The sequence below is a fragment of the Columba livia genome, chromosome 3 (genome assembly GCF_036013475.1).
Source record: "Columba livia isolate bColLiv1 breed racing homer chromosome 3, bColLiv1.pat.W.v2, whole genome shotgun sequence".
Classification (NCBI taxonomy): Eukaryota; Metazoa; Chordata; class Aves; order Columbiformes; family Columbidae; genus Columba; species Columba livia.
The window spans coordinates 37,610,270-37,636,311 of NC_088604.1; the positions used below are offsets into that span (position 1 = coordinate 37,610,270).

General features: G+C 41.1%; 1 protein-coding gene across 8 annotated transcripts in view; it reads right to left on the reverse strand.

The window, feature by feature from the left end:
* SYNCRIP (synaptotagmin binding cytoplasmic RNA interacting protein) overlaps positions 1 to 18,941 on the reverse strand; it is a 25,995-nt gene extending 7,054 nt beyond the window's left edge. For 5 of the 8 annotated variants that reach the window (XM_065056486.1, XM_065056485.1, XM_065056484.1 and 2 more), the window contains exons 1-10: positions 18,645 to 18,941; positions 17,047 to 17,206; positions 16,044 to 16,162; positions 15,750 to 15,857; positions 13,912 to 14,025; positions 13,655 to 13,831; positions 8,539 to 8,674; positions 6,693 to 6,898; positions 1,660 to 1,809; positions 226 to 347 (exon numbers count right to left, since the gene is read on the reverse strand). In XM_065056486.1, the coding sequence (XP_064912558.1) occupies positions 226 to 347; positions 1,660 to 1,809; positions 6,693 to 6,898; positions 8,539 to 8,674; positions 13,655 to 13,831; positions 13,912 to 14,025; positions 15,750 to 15,857; positions 16,044 to 16,162; positions 17,047 to 17,194 (1,280 nt within the window). In that variant the 5' untranslated portion in view covers positions 17,195 to 17,206; positions 18,645 to 18,941. The remainder of the gene's footprint in view (positions 1 to 225; positions 348 to 1,659; positions 1,810 to 6,692; positions 6,899 to 8,538; positions 8,675 to 13,654; positions 13,832 to 13,911; positions 14,026 to 15,749; positions 15,858 to 16,043; positions 16,163 to 17,046; positions 17,207 to 18,644) is intronic. The other 3 variants (XM_065056488.1, XM_065056487.1, XM_065056489.1) reach the window with 2 other exon arrangements.
* Between the last annotated feature and the right edge of the window lie 7,101 nt (positions 18,942 to 26,042).

The window sequence follows — 26,042 nt, forward strand, 5'->3', positions numbered from 1 at the left end:
TTTCACACTCAATAAGCAGAGCAAAACTATCTGAATTCTTACCAACACCACTACCAGATTTTAAGTAAAATGTAAACAACTTAGATGAATCCAACATCTTCAGAGACGCCAGAAAACCTGTATGCACTATAGTACAGCTACTAAAATACCCAGAAGTTCTAATTCTGTAGGAGTGTACATGTCTTTCAGAAGTAATACAACATATGTGCATGCATTTACACTTACATCTGATTTTTAGCCGCTTGTCTCTGAGCTTTCCGTTCTTTCCTTTTTTGATCTGGTGGCTTAGCAAAAACAATTTCAATGTTTTCTCCCTCTAAATCTTTGCCATTCATTTCTTCCATTGCCTGAAGGAATTAACCAGACTTTAAACATACTTCTAAGCATATCTGGAGTTATTAATTTTATTCTATCTTTTAGAGCATGCATTTTAAATCCAGACCTAAAATAACAACATAATGCTAAAACTTTTTTAAAATAATCAGAAAGCATACTATTGCGGGTTCCAGAGTTAAACATTTATAGTGGGTTCCAGAGCTATGGATTTCCTTTTAACTTGGCTCTCAGACCCTGGACAGCATGTATCAGTTTAGAGATCTTCTACTTAAAACTGTAAATCAACTTCAAGCTTTGCAAGCTGTTTCAATTAATGAAGTGACAGAACTGTTCTCTGGAAGTACAGATTTTGCAATAAGGGAATAAATTTCTAAAGTCAGCACACATGCAAGCACTAGTAAAACTAGAGATCAGTATATGTTTCTTTTCCTTTATTTTACTCATAATAAACGTAACTGCCTTTTAAAACCATAAGCCAAAAATCAGAATTTAAGTCTCATTTTAACCACCAAAAAAAAAAAAAACCAAGCTCACCACAAACACAAATAAACCCACCACCACACACAAGTACGGTTGCCATGGATCACAGTAACTGCTACAAGTTAAAATCAAGCAGGGGAAATCCTAGAGATTATGCCACTTTTAGAGACTCTACATAGCCAAGTCTTGATGGAATACATATCCTCTGAAAAAAACTCTTTCCATCATACTCCTGAGCATCTGCTTTAAGGCATCTGGATGAGTAAGAAAAACTGAATCCCCCTGTATTCTGCATCCTCGCACAGAACATAAAAAATAGACACACTACAGGCAGGATCGGAATTACACTTTCTCTTCCTAACAATAGATGACAGGAAAAAAAACCAATAAGACCAGGGTAGCAAAATCCAGGAATAACAATTACTCAATTGTCCAGCACCTCTCATCAAAAAGAAAAGGTACTTATTTTACATCATTCTGCTCACAGAAAACAAAAAGACTACCCAAGATTTTATCATTTGCCCTAAAGAAATTGCTTTAGATTCTACCAATAATATGGTGAGAACATTCATTCAACTTCTGGCACTTCAGTGTCAAACGATAACACATATGATTATCTCAGACACTCATCAGCAGAATTCCTTAGGATACGTGCATCTACGATCCACTTTTCAAGCTAGCAACTGCGCCTTCCTAGAAGACACCCAGAGAGGACAAAGTTATCAGTGACAATGTGCTACTATTTCTCCACAGAGAGCTTGTTTCCAGGTTCAAAGAAATATACAGCTTCTAAATGTAATGTTTAGTCACTTAACACACACAGTTACAGTCTTCTTCACTTACCTTTACAGCACCATCTCGTTCATCAAAATGAATGAAAGCATAGTCTTTTAGCTTCTTCACTCGCTCTAGCTTTCCAAATTGACTGAAGGCTTTTTCTAGTATCTCCTCTGTTACAGTATTGGCAAGATTGCGTACAAACAAAACTTTTACCTGAAAAAACAAAAACAAAAACAAAAAAAAAAAACCACACAAACAAACACACACACACAAAAAAAAACAAAACAAAACAAAAAAAGACTTAGAAGTATGATCTACTTTGAAAACTCAAAATGAAGTTTTGTAAGCCACTGCTACTGGCAGTACTGAAAATGTCATTACACTTTATGTACAGCATTTTATATACGCATACATGATACAGCATGAATTAGGTCCAAAATTCCCTGACTGATAAAAATACTAAATCTGTTTTCAAGCATGATTACATAGTATTAGTATCCTGAGAGTCAGTCCAATTTGTTTTAATGTTTAAAAGAATCCTAGCAGCAGTAATTTTCAACTCAGAACACTTTCAAACTTGACAGAAGGCAACAAGGCATGGTTACACACAAAATAATTAGCTTATCAAAACATTTCATTGTTTAGACAGGTTTTTGCTCAGGTATTTGCAGAACAGTCATCACTAGAATATCTAGGTCAGAGGTGACGGGCCTGCAGCTCTCAAGCTTCTTAACTTGTAGCTCCCATGCTATAGCTACAACAAATACCTAGCATGAGGACTGTGCTTTCCTGAGGAGTGCTCAGTGACCTGAATCCATAGCTACAAGAGAAAACACAGACAGAAGGGGATATCCGAACACTGACACTGCCAAGTCACCCTTGGACTTTCTCACAAGTCAAACTGTGTCCTCCCCTTGAGCAACAGCCACCTCTCCAAATAACTCTGAAAGTCTATTCCCTCCCTCAGCTCTCTAAAGCACGCAATATGGCTCTTAAGCTACACCGGGACTGCTATGCAGCTTATAAGACCAGAGATGTTGGTTATCTTTTAACTATTCCGATATGATCTGTTACTTGTCTGATAGTGACTAAATCATCAATACGAAGTTTCACCAACCACCAAGTGCTTACAATAAAAGAAAATACAGGTCAGTCTAATAAAGGCTTAAACTAGACACTTATTTAATATCGCAGACAATGTACTCAAGACACCAGGAACAACATATGTTAGCAACCCCCTAGTATTCAAGGACTTGTCTTTGCATCCACACTAAGGTTGCACTAAATAATCATACATTAGCATGTCTGCATGATGTCATCTGAGTTCTCACCACTGACAAGCACCTGATTTGCTGGTAGAGTTTTTTCCATACTCTGCCACCATGCCTTGAGTCTCACCACCTCCTACTGCCAAAGGATGCTCAGTCTTACCTTCCTACAATGCAGCTGTACATCAGCTGCAAAGACTCTAAACTTCTACTCACATGCCCTCTGCTACTAGTGTTTTCAAACTAGCTGATGACAAAAAGTGAACATAGTACATGGCAGCAGAGACACCCTTTTAATAAGAATTACTATGTAATTAAGTTACAAATGAACAGGACAGACTTCCATTAATCTTTGTCTCACTCGCTAACTGAACTAGGGTAGGATGCAGAGTTTGAAAGAAGGCATACTACAGATCATAAATCTGACCCAGTGTAATTAAAACTAGTCTTTGGCAATAGTTATTCTTGCTGATTCTCAGGAGATTATAAAAGTCATAGCCAGCTCCACAAGGAAAGTTGCTTCCTATCCTGCATTAAACTTCTCCTACATGCCTTGATGGTAAGAGCAACCTTTGTTTCTTGTAACCCACACATAATAACCATTTTTTGTATACTGTCCTAATTGCTACCTTATTTCATGAAAATTAATTACAGGAAGTTATGTAATCAATGGTTTTAAAAAACAACTTTCAAATGACTGTTTCTTATTCTTGTACTTTAGGAAAGGATGAAAAGTAGACTCTCACGAGGAACTAAGTAGCCTTCACTAATAAATCCACTACTTACACAGTGTCAGACACGACTAAAAACCTCAAAAATCACTTCTGTTACAAGATGCACAACACACCATTTTTAAAAAAGTAAAAAGCAACCCATTTCCATTTTTCCAGCGTAGAGAAATCCATTAATCCCCAACAGCTAAAATTTTAAACATCTTTGGTCATGTAACAGGTTAAAAGTACACCTGAAATAGTTTAAGACATGTCAAAGTTAGGACGCAGGTTAAAACATAAGTTGAGAGAAAAAGAACCCATTTTTACTTAATTTAAGCTATCTAAAGAGGGAAGGAGAAAAAAAAGAAGGAAAGACCTCTTCAGTAAGGCTCACAGACTATGACATAAAGGATCCATAAATATACACCTAACAAGTAATATACCCAGGAGCAGCATTTTGTCATATAAGCAGTTTTCAAAGCAGGTTCTGCCTAAGATTACACTACTCCCAAAACTTCTGGGATCCGCTCCTTTTCCTCCTCTTACCTACAACACAAACACTTCAGACTTCATTACCGCATTCTTCAAGGGTTACTACTAGCCCTGTCCCCTGTCCTGTAATCTACTAGGCAGCCACAGTATAAGATTCCATTTAGCTTCTTAACCTGCCACTCCAGAACATCCTCTGTAGCCTGAGCCATGCTACAGAAATCAAGTAAAACATTAAGAAAAATTGATCTGCACTACAGATATAAGAGGCATAAAAATAAACACTTAGGAGCAATTAAGCTATCAATACAGCTACTGGAAGCTGGAAAAAAGTTCACTTTGGACTAGATATCAACTAGTTAACCAACTATACTGCGATCTGTCAGTATATGCACTCGCCTCCTGGAACAAGCCTAGTTTCAGAATCTAGCTTTCTATCTCATTACACTCAAAGTAATCCATATTTGAAGTAATAGCTCATTTAAAGTATGCATCTATACTCTCCACAATACTTAAGCAAAAGTCTGGAGGAGAAAGAAATAATGGCTTGAGTAAATGTCTCAGAAATTTAAATTAGTAGGTGTCCACATATTGATTAAATGACATGCTGCTTCTGTAAGGTTTTTTTACAACAACACTGTTCACCTTCTGGTTAAAAAGCTGAGTTTGTCTTCCCCATAGTTTGTTCTTATGGACTTGCTTTTCTAGCAGTCTTGACAGGAAAACTGCCAATCAGATTATTATTCTGATAAAAGTAATCTACTCCTCCTACTCCCAGTGTTTTCTCCAGAGGCTTCTACCACAGGAATGCGTAAGATGACATGGGTGAAAAACTCTCCCTTTGCTCCCAATTTGACAGTAATCAGAAGCAGTGACAGCCAACCTGCAGCTCACATGTGGAATATTAATGACTGCAGCAGCAGCTCAGTTGCTCTTAGAAGAAAGACAGCAATAAAAAAACCAAAGTAAAACCTAACACTTCCAGAATTGCCAGATGTGGTCAATTACTCCAAATGTACAGTAAGTGGGCAAGAAAGACTGGAGCAGAGACTTTCCTTGTTGCAAGAATAAACTAAGGGACACAGCCAGCAAGAAAGGTCAGACACCAGCACTTGTCCCAACTTTTGTCTTCACACACAAGCTAGATGTTCTATGCTTTTTCAGCATGTGCATTCAAAGTCTCACTTTTCCATATATCTTCAACCCAAGCTCCATGCCATATCTTTGCCACACAGCACTTGAAGTATACCAGTTGATTAGCTGCACAATTTCTATATTTGTGTTTCTTTTTTCATGTTCCATTTCAAATACAAAAGGCATAACCACATTACAAAAACTATGTATTAAATGGGGCATACCTCTATACAGCTTTACCTTCTTTAGCCTTTCACTCCTCACATCTGTAAACTTACTTAGGAAAGATACCCAATTCTGTCTCCTACTACTTCTCGCTCATCTATTCATTCATGTCTGCAGGAGTTCCTGCTAATTTATTTTAACAGTTTGCTGGATTAGGTCTCTTCTCTTTTGAGCCCAAGAAACTGAACAGACAGATAGGCCACCATATTTAGGTAGCACCACCTTCAATAAATTTTACCTGCAAGACTCTTCCCCGCTGCTGATAGTCTATGACACTGGGCAAGGAAAATAAAGTCTGCAGACAGGGTAGTCCAAAAGCTTCTGTATTACAAAAGCAGCTTTTTCCCTAAGATGAGCCCCCACCCCAACCCTTTTCCCTTATGGCTCACCAAAGAGGAGATCCAAGCCAAGCTATCTTACTAGGTCCATCAAAGTAGGACTCCAGCAAGTGACGTGTCTCAGATGAGAGTAAAAGCACAGACAAAAAGCAAGCAAAGAGAAAGAGATAAGGATACGAGCTAGCTAGGAGTTTCCATTAAACAACTCAGCTACACAACATAACTGAAAAAAGACAGGGTTGAGCACTGCCCGATGGAAAAGAAATGCAGGTAATTTGTTTCTAGCAAAATATCACACATATTTAAAACAACTGTTGCAACGTAAATCAACATATTAACAGTCCAGACTTCAGTTTCACTGAAATATTTGACACACAAAATATTACTAGTCTTAATATTTGAAGGAATTAATCCCCCAAATGAAAAATAAAGATACTGAGTTCCAAACACAAAGTAATTGCTTAACTTCTCAAAAGTAACTGCTAAAGGCAACCTTGAAAATACATTTGTGCATTTTACTGACATTTTCCAACTCTGAAGTGACAAACATACAGTTCCAGGGTTAAAAATAATTTAAGACTTATTCTGTGACCATATCTGGATTTCCATCCCTCCAAATATTAAACTACAAAACCATTTTAACTTTTGGAGTCACCACCACCACATGAGAAATTAAGCACATCAGGCCTATGTGTCATTTTGCCAAGAATTATGTTGAACCTTCAGCCTTAGGAGCACAAAATAACATCAGCCAATAGTTTCTAAATTCTCATCAATTCTAGAGTGTATGCATATTTTTATCACCTCACCTACAACATTTCTGTCAACACAGCTGAAAAACAGTATTTAAACTTAGGCTAATGTCAGGAAGCAGTTACTTTGGAAAAAGACTGTTTAAATGTATTATGGTTCCCTTACAGCTTTATTACCTTTGCCATGACTTCAGGATCTGGATCTTCTATAGGGTCAGCCCATTCAACTGTAACAACATTTCCCCAGACTTTCACTTTGCCGCTCATTAACCTACGTCTGGCCTGAGCAGCAGTTTTGTGATCTTCATATTCAAGGAAACAGAAACCTCGGTTCTTTTTCTTGTCATCAGGCTGATGATATAATATGACATCTGTAAGACCCTCTGAAATTAAGCAAAATATTTGTTACAGCTTCAATACATGAATTTGTATCACAAAGTAGGGATTATATTTCTGGTAAGTAAGCATCTGAAAAGTGGTTCCAAAAAAAGCATGAACACATTAGACTTCTGAGATCACATACATATTAGAATTTCCCTGTCTTTAAGAACAATGTTTTGAAAGAGACACATTAGACTTTACTGAGTTAGGTTCCATTTTATTCAGTGAAGAAAGCTAAGTAGCTATGGAAGAGTACCTTTCTTCTAACTGCATGGGTAAGTGCAGTCAAAAGTTGTGCTCTGCACCACTTCTCATCTCAAACCCTTAAGTCACACCACTTACCAGTATGTGTTTTATTCCATGCATGCCTAAACAAGGGAACAAACTTACATGATTTTAAGACATCTAAAAAGTTTCAGTATTACTCCTAAGAACCTAAAGTACAACCTTCGTCAAGGGAGAAAGCCATCAAATGTTACCTCTGCAAGTTTACACAAGCTGTTATTAAAAAGAGGTCCTTATCAAATCACTAAGAATTCTGAAGCACAGAACTAGTTATGTTCACCAACCTCGTTCAGTTTTGTCTTGAAAAGATTTAAAATATTCATTAGTATTGAAATAATTAAACCATCTATTTCTTTGAATGGCTTTCTTAAACATTACACACTCTATAGGTAAAACTAGGAACCACATATCTAGTCTAATCACAACTAGTTCAGCTCTCGGCACAAGTTTTAGGAAAAACAAACAAACAAACAACAACAAAAAAACAACCCACAAAAAAAACAAACATCAAGCAGTGAGATCATTCTATCATTCTGCCAAAAGATAGTGAAGAGGGTTCATCACTGATGATGTCTGACATGGGTCACAACAACTCCATGCAATACTACAGGCTTGGGGAAAGAGTGGCTGAAAAGCTGCCTGGCAGAAAAGGACCTGGGGTTCCTGACAGCTAGCTAAATGTGAGCCAGCAGTGTGCTTAGGTGGCCAAAAAGGCCAACAGCACCCTGACTTGTATCAGGAATTGTGTGGCCAGCAGGACTGGGGAAGTGATTGCCCCTTTGCACTCGGCACTGGTGAGGCTGCACCTCAAATCCTGTGTTCAGTTTTGGGCCCCTCACTACAAGAAAGACAGTGAGGTGGTGGAGGGAGTTCAGAGAAGGGCAATGAAGCTGGTGAGGGGCCTGGAGCACAAGCCTGATGAGGAGTGGCTGAGGCAACTGGGGCTGTTTAGCCTGGAGAAGAGGAAGCTGAGGGGAGACCTTACCTCTGTCTACAACTACCTGAAAGGAGGTTGTAGCATGGAGGGTGTTGGTCTCTTCTCCCAAGTAACAAGTGATAGGGTGAGAGGAAATGGCCTCAAGCTGCACCAGGGGAGGTTTAGATTGGATATTAGGAAAAACTTTGTCATGGAAAGGGTTGTCAGGCATTGGAACAGGCTGCCCAGGGAAGTGGCTGAGTCATCATCCCTGGAGGTATAACAAGATGTGACGATGTGGTGCTTAGGGACATGGTTTAGTGGTGAACATGGCAGTGTTAGGATTACAGTTGGACTTCATAGTCTTAAAAGGTCTTTTCCAATCCAAACAATTCTATAATTCTCTCTCTCTAGCTCTACAAAACTTAGTTATTGACTTACCTGTTACTTTGCTAAATTCTTCAACAATTTGCTCCTTGGTTTTACTCTTAGGAATAGAACCAACAAAAAGCCTATTATTTGCAACAGAGATGCATACACCAATGTGTTTTCCAGAACGAATTTCATGGTTGTTGTACTGAAAGAAAAATGATTGGACAATCATCAGTTACAGGTAACTTTCACTCATCTCCAACAGCAGCGTACCAAATATTTTATTTTTGCAAACAGCATTTAGTAATATATCAAATTCTTTGGCGCTTAACACATTCTTATGATGCATATTCAACTGTTCTGAAGTGTACCCATGTACTCTGAAATATCTCAATAATTTCAGCCAACAATTATCCTTCCCTTCTTGTTCAAGCCTTTTACCTTAATACATGTTTATTCAGAGACTTTTTCATGTAGCACTATGAAAGATAAATCTCAGGTCCAAGTCATCAAGGTCAAGGCTCCTCCCTTCGCAACAGTGCAGAAAAAAATGCAAGTTTCTCTATAAATTGCACCTATGAATTCCTCAGTTGTGTACAACCCAAGACAGAAGTTACAATTAAAGTCAGATGACCTTTTAAAGTTTCATAGTTAACTAAAGAGAGTGAGCCGTGATCAGGTCTTCTCCACAAAATGTGCAAAAGCAATTGCCAAATACTTTCCAAAGCACATAGGTTACACATGTAAAGATAGCAAACAGCAAGAACCTTATACTGATTTGAAATCCTAAGACTTCTGTTCAAATCCTTCTGCTGTAACAGGTTGTTTAGAAGACACTCTGAACCAAAGTCAGTAGTTTAAGGAAAAAGAAAAAAAAAAGAAAACAAAAACAAGTGTTACTGTAGACATCTGTTGGCAAAAAAATGCCTTTCATTGAGATGCAGACACAGACACGCATCATCCAAACAAGGGGCAGGGAGGTCAGCTGGTGGTGCATCAACCCCTTTCCAACTGGAAGCCCTGCAGCAGACAGTTCTTTAGCTAGGAAAATTTATTTTGTGGTCAACATCTTATTGACAAGTAGTAGGACAGCGTTTTTAAGTTTAATCTAGCTATTTATTTAATGAGTTACTTCGTACTTGGTGGTAAACCTTGCTGTATAAGCAAGTTCTCCCACATCCCTTATTGCTTAAAGCACTAAAATGAGGGTGAGGATGTTTATTTATCTCTTGCAAACAAAAATTACATCACTGAAAATTTTCAAAGCCAGAAAACTGTACCAAAAGTGAGCTAAAAGGAGAACTGTACATGTGAAAAGGACCTGGAGTGGCATCTTCCCAACTAATTATATCTCAAAACATAGCAGGATACAGTAAAAGAATTCTATCTCCATGTCTGTTGCCCATGTGGCAGAGGAATAGTTGATTTTAAACTAGGAAACAGCTGCATCGGCCCACTCTATATATATATTATGTTTATGATCACTAATAAACACACACATTAACAGACTGATTACAGTAACGAACAAAAAAAAAACTTCTAAAGAAACACCTTTTTAAAAAACTGACAGTTTATAAACCTGGAAACAGGACACAAACTGATTCTTAATTAACTGAAGTGTACATCAGGAAACATTTCTTTACATTAGGAAACATTGTTTTACTGAGAGGGCAAACAGTGGAACAGGCCTCCTAGAGAGGTGGTGAATTCCCCAAGCTTGTCAGTGTTTAGAAGAGGAATTTAGACAATGTCCTTATGCTTTAACTTTTGATCAGCCCCAACATGGTCAGACAGTTTGACTAGGTGACCATTTTAGGTCCCTTCCAAACAAAATGTTATATTCTACATTGTCTACACAATTTGAGAAGACTGTCTCATACAACTCATGGCAACAAAATAGTATTTCATAACTTTAACAAAAAATATAATACCCTACTATATTGCAATCTCATATTGACAGTAGTTTCTAGTAGTTTTTTCATATTTCAATATATTAACTAATACTTTTCATTTTATGTTTCTCTTAACACAGACAAACAGTCTTGACTTGGGTGGTCTTGAATATTAAGTTCATGAGGTTTAGGTAAATAGTTCACATATCACCTGTAAACTTAGAATAGATTTGAACAAGCCCAAATCATGATCCAAGTAAAGTGTCAAAACAATCAGGTTACCAAATTAGCTATGTCAGCACACTGCTTCCCCCTCCTGTCACCACTGAATCAATGCCCAAAGTTAGTAACAGAGATATTACTGTTTTCTAGCTGCTATAATAGATTTTTTTTTTACTAAGTTCTATAAGAAGCTACTCATAAACAGGTCAAAGTATGCATAAGGTCCGTCTTGTCATTTTACCCACTTAAACTTTCACCAATAATTCTAGTAGCTATTTCCAGCAGCAAATGGCAAGCTGTACTGCTCTGCACAGCTGGCAAAATGCTTAAGGGGCATATTTGCATAACTCACCTGTACCTACACTTTGATCAAGCTTACACTTGCTCTAGCCAAAAAATACACTGTATGCTACTATAGTTTGATATGTTTTTCTACAAGCTTCACCTCACAAGCATTTATCCTGTATATGTCTACAGTAATCTTAATCACTCAGAAATGTTTTGAAAAACTGAAATCTAACAACTTCATATGAAAGATGAGAATTGAACACGTGCATGAGAACACAACTGGAGTTATAATTCTTAACTCAGTATACAACAGAAGGTAAACACATACCAAGAGGGGAAAAAATTGCCCAGCCTTTAAAAAAAAAATTTAAACTCAGACTTCTTACAGTCAGTGCTTGTGTGAACAACATTTGAATGCCACTGCTACTTAAGCAGTAAGAGTTAACTACACTGGATTAAGTACTTGGACATAAAATTAACTACTGTTCTTATCTGTAAGTCTTCTCAGTATCAGGGTGTATCAGGCCATTTTTGTCTCAAGCACAGCCCCAAAGATATGTCTAACACAATTTAGGGAATTATCCCCTTTTTTAAGTGGCTTGAAAACGCATCTGCATCACAAAATCAAGAGTTCAAGCTTTTAAATTCTAAGATTTCTGCTAGTCAATGAATAGAGTAAGTAAACAGTCATTAAGTTTACCCCCAAAAAATAGTTAAATTGTTATAAAGAACATTGATGATACCACAGCCACACAAATATTAATTGTATGCAAAATATGTTATACTAACTGCAGGAGCCTAAAGACTGGTCAGTTTATTCTCTGCTACAGTTTGGGTATTGACAAAACCTCATAACTGTCTCTTATTCCTCAGAAGCCTACAGGCAATGCAGAGATTTTTATTCTCATTTTTGTTTATACTTCACAGAGTCCTGAATAGGAGGGAGGGGAAGCAGCCTCTGGGAAAAAGATGGGAAATAACAAAAGAACTCCTATCCCGGAGAGTCCAGAAAGCTGATAAATAAGTTGTATGCAACATCAGAAGATTGTAGGTAGCATCAAGAACAATGTTAAAATACTAGGATATTAAAACAGCTAGGACCAAGGGTTCAACAAGAGGTCTTTCAGCAGCCTCTCCCATGCATGTCCAACTAAAACAGGTGATAGACCCAAGAGTTTCAACTCAGCTCTACAGCCATATTTTGCTAATACCCCTGCAAATCACCCCTAGACAACTTGGGAAACTTATAAATACACCAAACTAGCCAGGCAACTATGGTTGGAACCCTTCAAAAGCTGATAAATACCACACAGAATGAAACTTAAAACTAGCCCTAGCCTCAAAGAGGTTAGCATGAAGGCTGAAAAACTGCCTTAATCTCAACACTTCTCAGCTACTACATTCTGTAACTAAAAACCAGAACACAACACGCCTTTTTCCTGCATGTCAAAGATCAGGTATAAATGGACATCAAGTACCTCCTCCTCTTGTATCATTTAGTAGAAGACTGAGAGTAGGATCTGTTGTTACTTTTATGGAAACAGAACCTGAATGACTTTTCAGAGTGTGCTGCCATTAAGTCAAATCTAGCTAAGTGCAGAAAAATTCCTTTTTGTTTGTTTACTAGGTCTCTCTGAGAACGTATTTGATTTCACTCATTGTTTCACTAAGTCGTGCACATAACACTTAAGAGTTCACACACGATATAAATAGCTACGTTGGCAATGGAAGTGCAGAGATATATGCAGTTATCCTCAGTATATTTGGATTGCGCACTTGAACATGAACCATTTTATTCAAAAAGCTAAACGGCATATTCCAGATATTTTTGTACTTCTACTTTTGTAGACAATTCTGTACCTTTTAAAAACACATTGTCACCTTTACCTTCAGCTTGATTTGTCTCCACTATCTGTCAATATGGTACTTTAATGGCTTAAGATGTACCTTATTACAAAACTGAGAGTTTCACCCTACTATATTAATACAGTATCAGTACACCTCAGAGTGTGTACCATTAGCACAATTGAGGGGTCATACCCGCACACTGATCTTGGCCGTATCAATGTAGTAGTAACTAGTTCAAAAATTTGAATTCAACTTAACTAAGAAAACAAAGGAGTAGTGTGAGGATCAGGGTGGTGTTTCTTTACCCCCTCTTTTTCAGTGACGGATACTTCACGCATAAAACCTAGAAAGCTTAAGAGAAGCCTATTCCTTACATCAAACTATCTCATACCTCTGTGTAAAACAGAGTAAAGCTTTTTAACATGGCAGGATTTATTACTTTTTCCAGCCAGTTGCAGCAAACAAAACAGCCCTTAACACTCAAGAGTGATTTCCCATCTGAAGTATCTTATGAAATCCTGTGACTTCAAAAGCATTTTTCAAGCATGAGGCCCTCTGCTGGTGCACAAATCAGAAATCACAGAAAACCTGACAAGCGCTGCACTTGTACCACAGCAACCCAAACAACTTCTGTCCAAAACTCATCCAGATGCAGACAGCTGAGAAGTCACAAGTGTTAATACAACTTTTATTAATAATAAATGCTCATCTAACCAGACAGAACAGTAGTCCATTGGCTATTTTTTCCCCCGTCCGTAATATAGCCAATAAAAATCCATATACACTGTGGAAATATGCAAGAACACCTAGCAGACATCTGTGAAATTATCTAATAATGACAGTTTCATCTTAAGCATTTAAGCATTAGGATCAGGACAACTGCTTATAACCAGACAATGTTCTTAAAACAAAAACAAACAAGTAAGATGACTTACCAGTTTAACAGCTTCCTGAGCTGCCTCTTTAGTACAAAAAGTGACAAAAGCATATCCTCTATTTAGACCAGTTAGTGGATCCATCATTAAGCGGAGATCCCATATAGGGCCAGCTTTCTCAAATAATGGAACAAGTTCATCTTCAAACAAGTCTCTTGGAATCTTGCCCACAAATATCTACAACAGACACAGCAAGTATTGTTTATAAAAAAATACTTTCAATTAATAAGAATACATACACATAAACTTCTCCTTACCTCTGTACCAACAGAAGGCTGTTGTCCTGAATATACAGACTCTGGAGGAGGTCCACCATACTTTCTCTGTCCAGTAGTCACATCAAGAGTGTAGCCAGTTCTCTCCAAGAGTGCCTTCAAGTAAAAAACTTAAAATTTTAAAGTCACATACAAATTGAGCTAGTTCAGATGCACTTCAGACACAAAGAGACATGCTTATAATTCCTCTTAAACTGTACTGGTTTGAACTCCCACAGGGGAGCAAGTCTACTGCTAGTATATCAACAAGAAACTTGCAAAACAATTACTACAACTATCAGGTAAAGAAACACTCATCGAAAATCAGGGATTCACACAGAGTTTTCCCAGTTCCTTCATGTTCATATAGAAAAAGAGGCCAAGAAATAGAATAGCGAGCTTCCCTTTAATTAGAAAGACCTTAGTCTGAGCCACTTCTTGTTTTGGCATGTCCAATCCTGCAAACATTTATGCACAGGAGTTCCCTTCACTTAATGAGATTACTCATAAGTGTGAAGTTAAAGAACACATGTTTAAGTACTTACATCCCCTGGAATACTGTACTGACTACTTCAGGTATCCCACCACTGAAGTGGTAGTACTGTTTCCTTTCTCCTATACTCCCCCTCACCTCAGTCCCCTCAAGTTTCTGTGTGCACATACAGAATCCCAGCACAACTGATTCTCACTAGAATCACCATATACAAATTTACTACCAATTTAACCTATTACATGAAATCCAATATGCAAACAGATGAGAAACTCCTCTGAAATTAGCCTTTCTTAATAATTTTGTACAAAAGCAAATCAACTCTACACACAAAGCAACAGCTTATTAAACAAATCTAATTATAAAGAATTAGTAATTTCACAACTGGAAAACTGAAAAGTTATTTCAAATGCTATAGCCATCATTAGTAAAAGCTATGCTACTTTTAGTTAAATAAGCTCTCATATCATTAGTTTTTATGTGGTACTGACAAAAACTCTTATCAGGTTTTTTGAATTTGTAATTAATGGCATCCCAGCCTCAGAGAGGAAAAAAAAAGATTTTTCTAGTTTCTCAAGCTACATAGTTATTTGTAATATACAATATGTTAATTTTGAAGTTTACACATAAAAAGATTAAAGATTCTCCTGCTTTTTAGGACATCAACTAAGCATGCTTAGATGGTTTTCCTTTCCTTAAGCTTTGGTGAAGATGCGCATCACAGAATTTTAAAATAAATCACAATATGTCTAACACTTGAGACAGGAGACTCTTGCTACTAGAGGGGTTAGTCCAAGAAATAACATGTTCATTACTGAGACAGTTTGGGGTACAGTTTACGAGAACAGTGATTATGTCATAAGAAGTGGGCTAAATCCTAAATCCATTACAATCTGTCTTTACGGAAACACATGGTGTCTCCTCCCTATTGCAGACTTGTTTTAAACCCGAGGAAATAAAAAAAATAAAGGGGGGGGGGGGCACAGAGCAAGGAAAAAAGAAATAAATAAACCAACCACCAGTAGCTGAAGTTACACATTCTGAACTCCAAGATCTATGCTGACAAGTTCCCAAAAACTTTTAACTGTGGAATAGCAGAACCATCTCAACTAGACATAAAGCAAATTGTAAAATCTTTTTCATTTTCACATACATTCAGCTCTAGTAATTAAGAGTATATTAAATTTCCTCTTCAATAGGATGAAGTGTAAGATAAAAATGCAAGTGACAGCTCTCAAATAATGACATATAACCTAAAGTAGCCTTGATACCAAAAGAATCAAGGTATCTGTCACAATAGCTTTGTAAAACCACAGATAGTCCACATAACTTTTATCTTTAAGGCACATACCTTTATTTTTGCCTCATCTGGTCCTTTGCTAGAATCTGCCACCTTGGTCCCCTGTTTTTCCCTCTGCCTGTATGTCTTCATGACTCCACATAAAAAGGCACTTTTGTTCTGCAAAAGACACATTAATCTTCAGTTCTGAAAACGTGGTAAGCTAGAACCTAATTTCACCTTGAATTAGTACCACATGCATTTTACATCTCACATATGGATCACTGAAGTGACTTAAGCAAACCTCCTGCCCATCAACTATCAGTTTATCCCCTAACAATTATATTCTAAATTGCTTAACATTACCTGAACATGTGAAAGATCACTGTCTTTAAACTGCTGAAGCACTGCCAATGCACCTTCTTCGTTAAATTCCTTTAATGCTTCAATAGCTCTTTCATCTAGATCACTATGTGCAACTAGCCCTAGAAAAAAAAGAAAAAAAAATTACTAATTATATTTGGGCAGTAATCTTTGTTTAACCACATTTAACACATCTGACACATCAGTGACCCCGAAATCAATCACCGATTAACATAAGCTTCTAGACCTAAAAAAATCACTTAGTTCTCTTAAAGGTAAATATTTAAGTGTACTTAACCTTTTTTTTTTTCATCAAGAGTCAAAAAAAGTTAAGATTCAGAGTAACGCTGCTGCACCGAAGTATTCATTTGACTTCTGTGAAACCCAGATGCTACACGGGCCAAGTTTATTTTCAATATCCTAAAGCTGAATTCAGAAGGATCTATCACAACCTGACTTCGCTTGCCTAGCAAAGGTATCTTGGTACATTTTGAGACTACAAAGCCAAATAAACTGCAGCGCTACAAGAGACCACCACAAACCAAAAAACAAGCTTAAAAAAATACCAGTTATTACTATGACTGAGAACCAACAAAATAACCTTTGCATCCGTGAGTCCAAATGCTATGTCACAAAATATCATTTAGGTAAGACAAATACCAAAGCTTCAATCACTTACAGTTACCTACAACTACTGTAAAAAGTGCACAAAGACCACAGCACCTACTCCACCTAAAAATCATCTGTCTCCTTTTCCAGCTGTTGCTATGATCACCTGAATACTTTTCCTCCTTCCCACCCCTCAGCCCAAGTGGCCTGGCCGAAGACTTTTTTTTTCTGAAAAATTCTACAATAAATGGAATTACTGAACGGAAAACATCCACAGATTTTAGTAAGACTGCAGTTCCCATACTTTTGGAAACCACAAAAAGTTGCTATTTTAGTCCAAAGACAGAAGAATCCAATAAAATATTGTAAGTGTGGTTTTGCAAGTTTTACATCTTACCTGCAACGTAAATTTCATCTAGTTTTTCAGCAACTTTCTGTGGTAAACCAGCATCAAGCAATGTCTGGAAATGCTCAGAATGGGTAACTGCAGCAGAAGTATCCATGGGCTCTTCAGTACCATTCCCGTTAACATGTTCAGTAGCCATGTTTCCAGGTATCTGTTCAAATGCAATAAGCATCATAATTAAGCTAAGCATATCTTCAAGTAGAACAATACAAGTGACAATACATGCAACAGACTGCTCTATTCTCGCAAAAAAGAAAAAAAAATGTAGATCACTTCTTTGATACTTTTTAGTTTTGCAAGACGCAGAAAATTCTTCAAAAGAGGCACTAACACAAAGGAAAGTCCTAACACCACTGACTAGCGGGGGTGGGTAGCTTTCACTGCAGGTTTTACACAACCCAGCCAGACACTGACTCACCTCCCTCGCTCTGTCTCTCTAACACACTCCCTAAGAGGCTCTGAACAAGTTAGAAATGGAGCAAGAAGCCAATGGCGAGGATGGGAGGAAGAGCAAACCTGCCACATGCAGCCACCGCTACCACCGCGACTCCGTCACTGACACCCACTGCTGCCTCCGGCTCCCTTTGCAAACTCGCCGCGCCCCGGAGCGAGCCGCCTCTCCGGGCCCCAGGCGCGGCCGGGATCGTCTCCCGCCTTCGCTCCGGTGTCGGCCGGGCAAGCCAGAGGAACAAAGCGCTCTTCCCAGTCCGCACCCACCCACGGTGGCGGCGGCAGCGGCAGCCGCCATGAGCCCAATGGAAACACGTGCTCTGCGCGTTCAGATGTCCTACAACTTCCTCCAGTGACCGACTTCCCCCCTCCCCGCCACACTCCCGCATGAGGAGCGGCTCCCCCCCTCCCCAAGCCCCAGCCATTCCCCACCTCTCACCCTATTCCCCCCGGAGAGTGGTTGCAACACCCCGGGCCCGATTTCACCACTCGGCCAGGAGCTTGCGGCGCCTCCCGGCCCCGCCGCCACCCCCCAGCCACACTTCTCCCCGAAACAATGCAGGGGACCGCCGCCAGTCCCGTTTCCCGGCCGAGAAATGCCGCTGCCCGCCGCCCACCGCCTCTCGACGTGACCGGGGGCACGCGAGACCCGAGCGGCCCCGCTCCCCGCGCACAGGCTGGGCACCGAGGTCGCAGTTCCCCCACGCCCGGCCCAGCCCCTCACGGGCAATGAATGGAGCGGCAGAGCCGGCAGGACAATGAGGCGAGAGCCACGCGCCCCGCGCGGGGCCGCTCCGGGTCCCCGCGGCCGCCGCCGCCTCCCCAGCGCCGGCCAGTTGCAGGGCCTAGTGCGCGGGCACCGGCCCAGCCCGGCCGCCCCCCGCCCGGCAGCAGCGGCCACGAAGGCAGCCAGGTCCTCCACCCATCGCGCAGCGCCTGGCAGCCGGGCCCCGGCCCCACAACGCTACAAGGCCCCGGCGTATGGCTCCCGCCCCGCCCGCCGGCCACCCTCCGCCGCCTCAATCTCCTCTACCGTCCGGTCCGGCCCTGCCCCGGCCCCGCTCCCACCCCGCTCCGCAGGCGGCTGCCGCCACTCCGAGCCGCGGCGAGCCCGAGTCCGCCGGCGCCCAGCGCCTGACCTGTGGCTGCGGGGGTAAAACGCCGTGCGAAGGGGCTCGGGGCGCGGCTAGCGGCTCGGCGTGCTGAGGAGCTGCCCCCCTTCTCCGCTCCCTCGGTGTGTCCGGACAGTGTGCTGGAGCTGGCGTAAAATGGCGGCCGCTCGAGCGCTCACGCCGCTGCTGGCACCAACCCCAGCCCCTTCCACTCGGCTCGGGGGGGGCGGGGGGGGGGAAGAGGAGGAGGCGCCGCGCGCGCTGGCGCAGCCCCAAACCCGGGGTCTCCCAGGCAGCTCCGCAAGGGTTATCGCCTCGCCCCGCCCGCCGGGCTGCCCGCGCGCGCGCCCGGCCGCCCCGCCCTCGCGGCGCCTCGCGCCCTCCCCTCGCGCCCCCCCCCGCCCCGCGCGCTCTGCGTTCTATGCGGAGCAGCCGCGCGCCGCCCTGTCCCTCCCGCGCCCGGGTGGAGCGTCCGCCGGCGGGGGCGCGCGGCCCTCGCGCACGCTGCGCGCGGCCGAGAGGGGAAGCAGCGGGAGGAGTCCCGCGGGGGAACGGCGAGGAGCGCCGGACGCCCCCGTGCACCTGCGCGGCCGCCGGGCGGAAAACGGCGGAGCGGCTCGCCGGGCCGGGCGGGGATTGGGCGAGCGGCCGTTCCCACGGCGCGCAGGTGGCACAAAGGGGACGGCGGCGGCCAGTGCCGGCCCGCGGCGCGGGGACGGAGGAGACAAAGCCACGCAGACAAAGGGAGGGGAGAGCGGCGCTTTGTGTGGCTGCCGGCCAGCCCAGAACCCGGCGGCGCTCCGCTGCCGCTGCAGCCGCACTTGGCCTTCCCGCTTTGCAGACGGGAGGCGCGTCACCTCCTCCCCCGCCCCAGAAGACAGCCGTTCTTCCCCGGGAGCTCCTCTGGGGCGGTGCGGTAGCTGCGCTGAAGCGCCGGCGTTCAGCGGCTCCGAGCGGCGCTCGGCGGGGCGGCGACAGCAGCAGGGGCTTGGGCGGTGGGCAGCTCAGCCGAAATTCCCGGAGGGACGAGCCCTTGGCCCTACAGCTCCCCCCCACCGAGCATCTCTTCATTGTTCAAGTTTCTGGTGCTGACCCCCGTGGGAATGGAAAGCTCCGCACTTGGAGCGTTGTCAGATGCAGGTCCCGTGGTTGGGATCCTCCTTGCACACTCGGGAAGACCAGTTCCCAACGCGTCTCACTTGCACATCTCCCACCAGAAACTTGGAAACCAACCTAATGAGCTCTGCCAGGGCTGCATCTCCAGATAAAGGCAACGAAACGAAGGCAGGAAAGCACACAATGTTACTCACTTCCTCAGAGGCAGCTCAGCAACAAGCCGGCCAACTACTGCTGCTCCTTGGCCCAGCCGAACACCTTCAGTGTACCTCCAAATGTTTTCAAAATACACAGGTTCACCATCAACAAATACTCACATGCTGGTGCTGATGTGAAACATGAAGCTGGTATTCAGTGAGACAAGAAAAAAAAATCCCTTCGAAGCACTTGATGCAATAACACTTGGTTAAAAACGGAACCATTCCACAGGTTAGTCTGAAAGAGCAACAAATAGCAAGGCAGGTGTACACTATCAAATATTTCAGCTAATTTATAATTTGAAAATGTCATTAAAAAACTTTCTCAAACTTCCACTCATGTTTAAAGTCTAAAAATGGAACTTTCCAAAAAAAGTATTTTTAGTTTAAAAAGCACTATTTTTTAGCAAAAACTTGTGCAGTATTTTTAGTTACATACTTTTAAAAGTGAATATTTTGCACCTTTCAAAAATGCATGTCTCTTTCTCCAAAAATATAGCTATCAGCTGAGCAATGAGAATAACACCCTCAAAAACAACTCTGGAGGGCATTTCTCAATGAAAATACTGCACCAAAACATTTTTTCAGATGTTTACAATACAGATGTGATCCAGAGTAGTATCTAAATTTCAGAAATATATTTGTTGTCTTGAACGAATGAAAATAGTGAAAAATGTTTCATTAAAATTCTCAGTAATCTAACTACACACGGCAAACTCCCAGTAAAGTTATTCCTACTTTCAGGCCCATTTTTAGAGGGAAAACTTTTTACATGCTTTTCCTCCATAAAATTTAAGTAAAAACAATTAAAAGACCAGGATAAATGCAGTGAACATATTTGCACGCTTATTTAAAAATTACAGGTGACCCAGGGTCAGAGTCACAGCTATATGATCCTTTGAAATTTTATGTAGAAAGGACAAAGTAAAGAGTCTGACATGCAGTTCCTCCAAATATAGCTCAGTTATTAGCCATAGTATCAGTAAGATGAAGACAAAAGTGGTATATGCCCAGGAAAAAAAATCCATGAAATCATAACATGGGTGTGATTTTTTTGTTGGTTGGGTTTGGTTTTTGGTTGGTTTTGGGTTTTTGTTTGTTTTTAATGTAGAACATCTATTGAAAAAAATACCCTGCCAAGAACATTTGCAGACACTTACCTGGTGACTTGGATTTACACAAGGAGTTTCACTGCAGGTGCCTGAAAGTTTGACAGCTTCTCACCATAATGAAACTGTTAATTCCTCAATTTTCCTGGAATATTAAACTCCTGCCTGCTTCTAGTCCAGTTGTAACCACTATAGAGCCACCCTGAGGCCACAGCTGGATGTTTGAGCCTCCCCAGCAGATCTGTGGTAAAACTGATGGTTATAACAGGGCCAAGTACAGAGCTGCATGGATAAAGCAGTAAAAAAATAAATTATTTCACTAGAAGATTAAAAGTCTGATTTTTACTTTTGAGCTACTACGTACAGTTAAAGAACTACGCCCTAAACAACAAAAATCTAGAAGACTCAACAGGAATCTTATCTTCGGTTTCTAGGATGCCTTTTTCAAGTGCACATGCATTGGAAATGTAGTCTTAGCTATAAAACTGGCTATTCTTGAGCTATGAAATGCACCAGCTACAGCATTAGAGGAGCAGATCACTCTGGTCATACAGCAAATATCACCGCTTGTAATAACAAAACAAGTTCCCTGTGCTTCCATCTGCCATAGCACAATTTCAACATTATTCTGCCACTCTTGGGGTTTCTTAGCAATACATTTTCCAACCCGCTCCTAACCCTTAGCCTCCTTGGTAAGACTGCCAAATATTAATATATCTGTATATTATAAGGTTATCTAACTTAAGAAAGGACTGCAGTCTGCAATTTATTCCATGCAGTGCACAGCTGGCAACTGGCCTACTGTCTTGTGAGATCCCTGGTAAAATAAGACTATCTGGGGAAGCATCTGATTAATTAAAAGTCTGCTTAAGTTGTTCATTCTTCCAGAAAGAGGCCTGTGTCTTAAAAGATGGGTTGAGTTACAAAATACAAGGCCTATTAAGATAAAAATGCCAAGTCAGAAATTAACCCAAAGGAGTTGAATCAGATATATGAAATTTCCTTTGAGAGAAAGATTTTCGTATATTTCTGAATGGCTCAGCCTTATACTTTAATACGCAGATTTGAGAGTTCTTCCATTCTAGAAAATAACTTACAATCTAAAATAGTCACATGATTTTAGCAAAGCCTAAACTTAAGTAATGGTTATATTTTCTTTTAATATTATTTGCACTTTGTGCATCTTCTCACTGCTCCAAAACTAGGCAGGAGCAACACTAACTAAAACAAAATCAAGGTTATTCCCCCATTTATTTATCTTTTTTCTACAGCTCTAACTTTGACCCTGCTAACTTCACTTCTTCCAACTAAGTCAGGAAAACAAAAGAAGCAAATAAAGTGTTTGCAGATCCAGTGGTTATGGTTCACAGGACCAGAGGCAGTGGACACAAACTGAAACACACTGAATATCAGGAAATACTTTTTCACTGTGAGGGTGACTGAGCACTGGCACAGGTCACTCAGAGAGCTGGTGGGGTCTCCATCCTCAGAGACACTCAAAAGCCATCTGGGCATGGTCCTGGGCAACCATGTCTAGGTGGCCCTGCTTGAGCAGATGGATTTGGTGATATGCTTAATTATCTTGATCTTTAACAAATGCAACTCTATCCACCGACTAATTGATGTTTCTTTATTGAGACTGGGAAATACCTCCCTCCACACACAGGTACATCCCCTGCCTAAATAAAAAACTCCAGAGTTGATATGGTAAGAGAAAGGCACAACATAAGCAGAAGGTAGTTTAGTTCACATTCCATTAATACCTTTAGCTTTTTTCTAATTTAAGCTAGAGGATTTTAACACAGTTGTTTATCAGTCAGCCATGGGTTCAAAGCAATCACTGTAGAATTCAATGTATTTTGCAGTACACTATAGGTGACACATAAGTATTGAAAGAGGTGTTGAGGAGGAGAGCACTCTGTTTTTGCATGGACCCAAAACAGTGAAGTCACTTCTACACGTATGCAGAAATGCCAAATCAAAGCCATCTCAAACTGACTGTCGTCACTCAGAACCCAGCCACCCAGCTTTGTAACAAAAACTATAAATGTCCTATGCTTGCTGGCAAGAAAGCAGAGTTAGGAGTAATTCAGAACCTATACTTTCAACACGGACAAGAGGCAAATGAGGGAACATAATACTGGCCTACAAAGTAAGAAGTGGAACAGAGAAAACTAGAGAATAACTTCACTCTTTCTTCTGGTAGAAGAACAAGGAAGCACCAGTCAAACTGGCAGATGGCAAAGCAAAAGAGAGCTACCTGTACACACATGCAACTTAAGCTGGGGGATTCATTGTCACATGGAGCTGGAAGATATTTCCCTAAACCCCAAAAGTAACTAGTCTAATTAATGAAAGAAACTCCCATCTAAAGTTAATAAATTCAGCGATATCACCCCAATTTAAAATTTGTAGCAAAAATTAGCGCAGGCTGGAGGAGCATACTGGAAAGTACTGTCACATCTGTGCTTGCTCTTTGCTTTTTTCTATTAGCTAATAGCCACTCCTGGAGAATGAATGTTGCTCTTAACTCTTCAGCCTGATGGTACAAACATCCTATCATCATAGCAAGTAGAATGTGCAATCACTGATCCGTTGCTTTTATCCTAAACTCTTCCTACAGAAGTAAAAGTGCAAATGTTCCTCTTCCTCCAGGTTCCCTCTAGTCACATAATCCTCATCCCACTACAGACCTATAAAACACAGGCTTCCTATACAAATAGCTCGCAAGCTTAAAAGGGTGAGGGAACTATGAGAAGAGGCTTTCAAATCCGATTAAAAAAAAAAAATACTGCTTTACTATTGCTGTAGGTACAAAAACAAGAGTTAGGACACAACTAACACTTTTTTTCTGTCCCATTCCCCTTAGCCTCTGATGCTTTAAAGCATAGAGAGGAGTGCCACCATTAGGTCAGCACCTGGCAAAGCTCCATGGAAAGAGATGACAATATATTCAGCAAAGAAATGACAAGAGTTCTCATCCCCCTCTAAAGTTTTAAGCAAATTAGCATGGGGGGGAGGGGGAAGATACTGGAAAAAAACTGATTCCTCCACATCCTATTGCATCTGTCTTATGAGAAGGACTCATGCAGGAGAACTGCAGAGAGCATTCCTCATCAGCATCCATCTTTGAAACATCTCAGTCATCTCAGGACAGCTGTGCTGCCCTGTCCACTTGGGCAGCACAGGCAGCCAAGTGCTGAAGCTGCAACTCAGTGAAAGTGTCAATGCGGAACTGACTGCTCTGTTTAGATCTTCCTTTGCTCCACGTACCCATCCAGCCCTCCCCTTAGATCCCCACACAGCAGTCCCTCAACACCTCCCTGTCCTGAATAGCAGCCATCAGAATTCCAGGACTTGACACACTTGTAAAAGCCAACTGAAGGGTGAAACAAAAGGACCCTTGGGATCACCTAACCCCATGTGAGCTACTTTGTGCATTAAGCCCACCTCTGAAGGCAGACAGCATGTCATTAGGTCACAGAATATTCTCTCCCTCAGGTCTGGGCATCTTTCCCAGGAAAGCACAGCTCACTGCAGACAGAGCAGCCACAGCTGTGCAGATAGAAGAGCTCATGGGCTGTTCTCCAGCTGTAAGGCAAACATGGACAGCACAGCTTGCATCACCACAGCTAAACTCTCATCCACCTTAACTTCTAAATCATGCCCAAATATTACATGTGAGACTGGCCCAGGCACCAGTTGTCAGAGACTATTAACCCTTAGGAGCATGGATGACCAGTTGCCAGTGACAGGGCCCATGTCCCAGACCTATTTAGTTGACTAGTAATGACACTGCTGATTACTCAGAGTGGAAAGTGCCTGGTGCAGCAGCTGCAGTACAGAGCTTTCAGGATAAGTGTTCCAAACTCCTTGATATGTAACCAAACAACCTACAAATCCTTTCAAGCATGGATGAACCCAAATAACCTTGTGTCTTCAAGGTCCTTGTGAAAATAGAACAATCTTCCCTGCACACATACTTTACAATCCCTGCCAGGTACAATGCAGAAGTCACTATATAAATGCAGCATTTCTGCAGATCCCAAGAGCAGACAGTAAAACCTTTTCTATATGACTCCCTTTTTCAATTTTTTTAAAAGATGCCCAGAGTACGCCATATTGAGTTCTCATTTACAGCACAAACTCCACACTAGAGCACAAGGATGAGGAACTGTTACTACCAATACCTCAGGCTCTGCTTGCTGCACTTCAATAGTCTTCTTTTGGTAGATACACTCCATACTTTTATATGGGCCTTGAGACCTGCTAGAATTAGATCTTAAGCACATATATGTAAGTTTAGCCTTTCCAGTTTGTGTAGCAGCAGCCAGGCCTCTCTTCACTATTTTGCACAGGGCAGTGTAGGCAATATAACCTGTTCTCAAACATAGACAAATTTGTAATTTAATATGGTACAACTAATACAGCTCCATTATGCTGCTAGAAGCAATAATTCTTTAGGGAAGCAAAGTTTTAATTTTACCTAGCAACTGGGCACTAGAAAAAAGTTGCTATTCTGTGATCTGCAGGAGACATGTGAAGAATGTTACGCTTTCAATCTGCTTTCAGAAAATAAACTTAGAAGTATCTCTTTCATCCTGTAAAAATATACAAGGTTGGTTTTTCTTTTTTGAAGTTTAGATCTTAAATGTAGCAGCAACTAAGAACAATTACAGGGAAGTTTCATTTTGAAAACTGAAATCTATCATGGTCATTTAAAAAAAAGCTTTTTATCAGTTTATGACAAAATACATGGCTGATCAACCTGTGAACTTGTTTATCGGTGCCACATTTAAATTAACCAAAACACTTCTAGTAGCTCTTGTGTTCTCCAGTTGGAGTTATGTACCAATGGACAGCAATGTTTGGAAGCATGTTTAGAGCAGTAAGAGGACTCAAGGCAACTGTGTGAGAATATACTTTTTTTTTTCTACTGCCAATACATCAATTCTTAGTTCCCACCGAATCAGTATAGACAAGAGCACATCCATTAAAAAAAA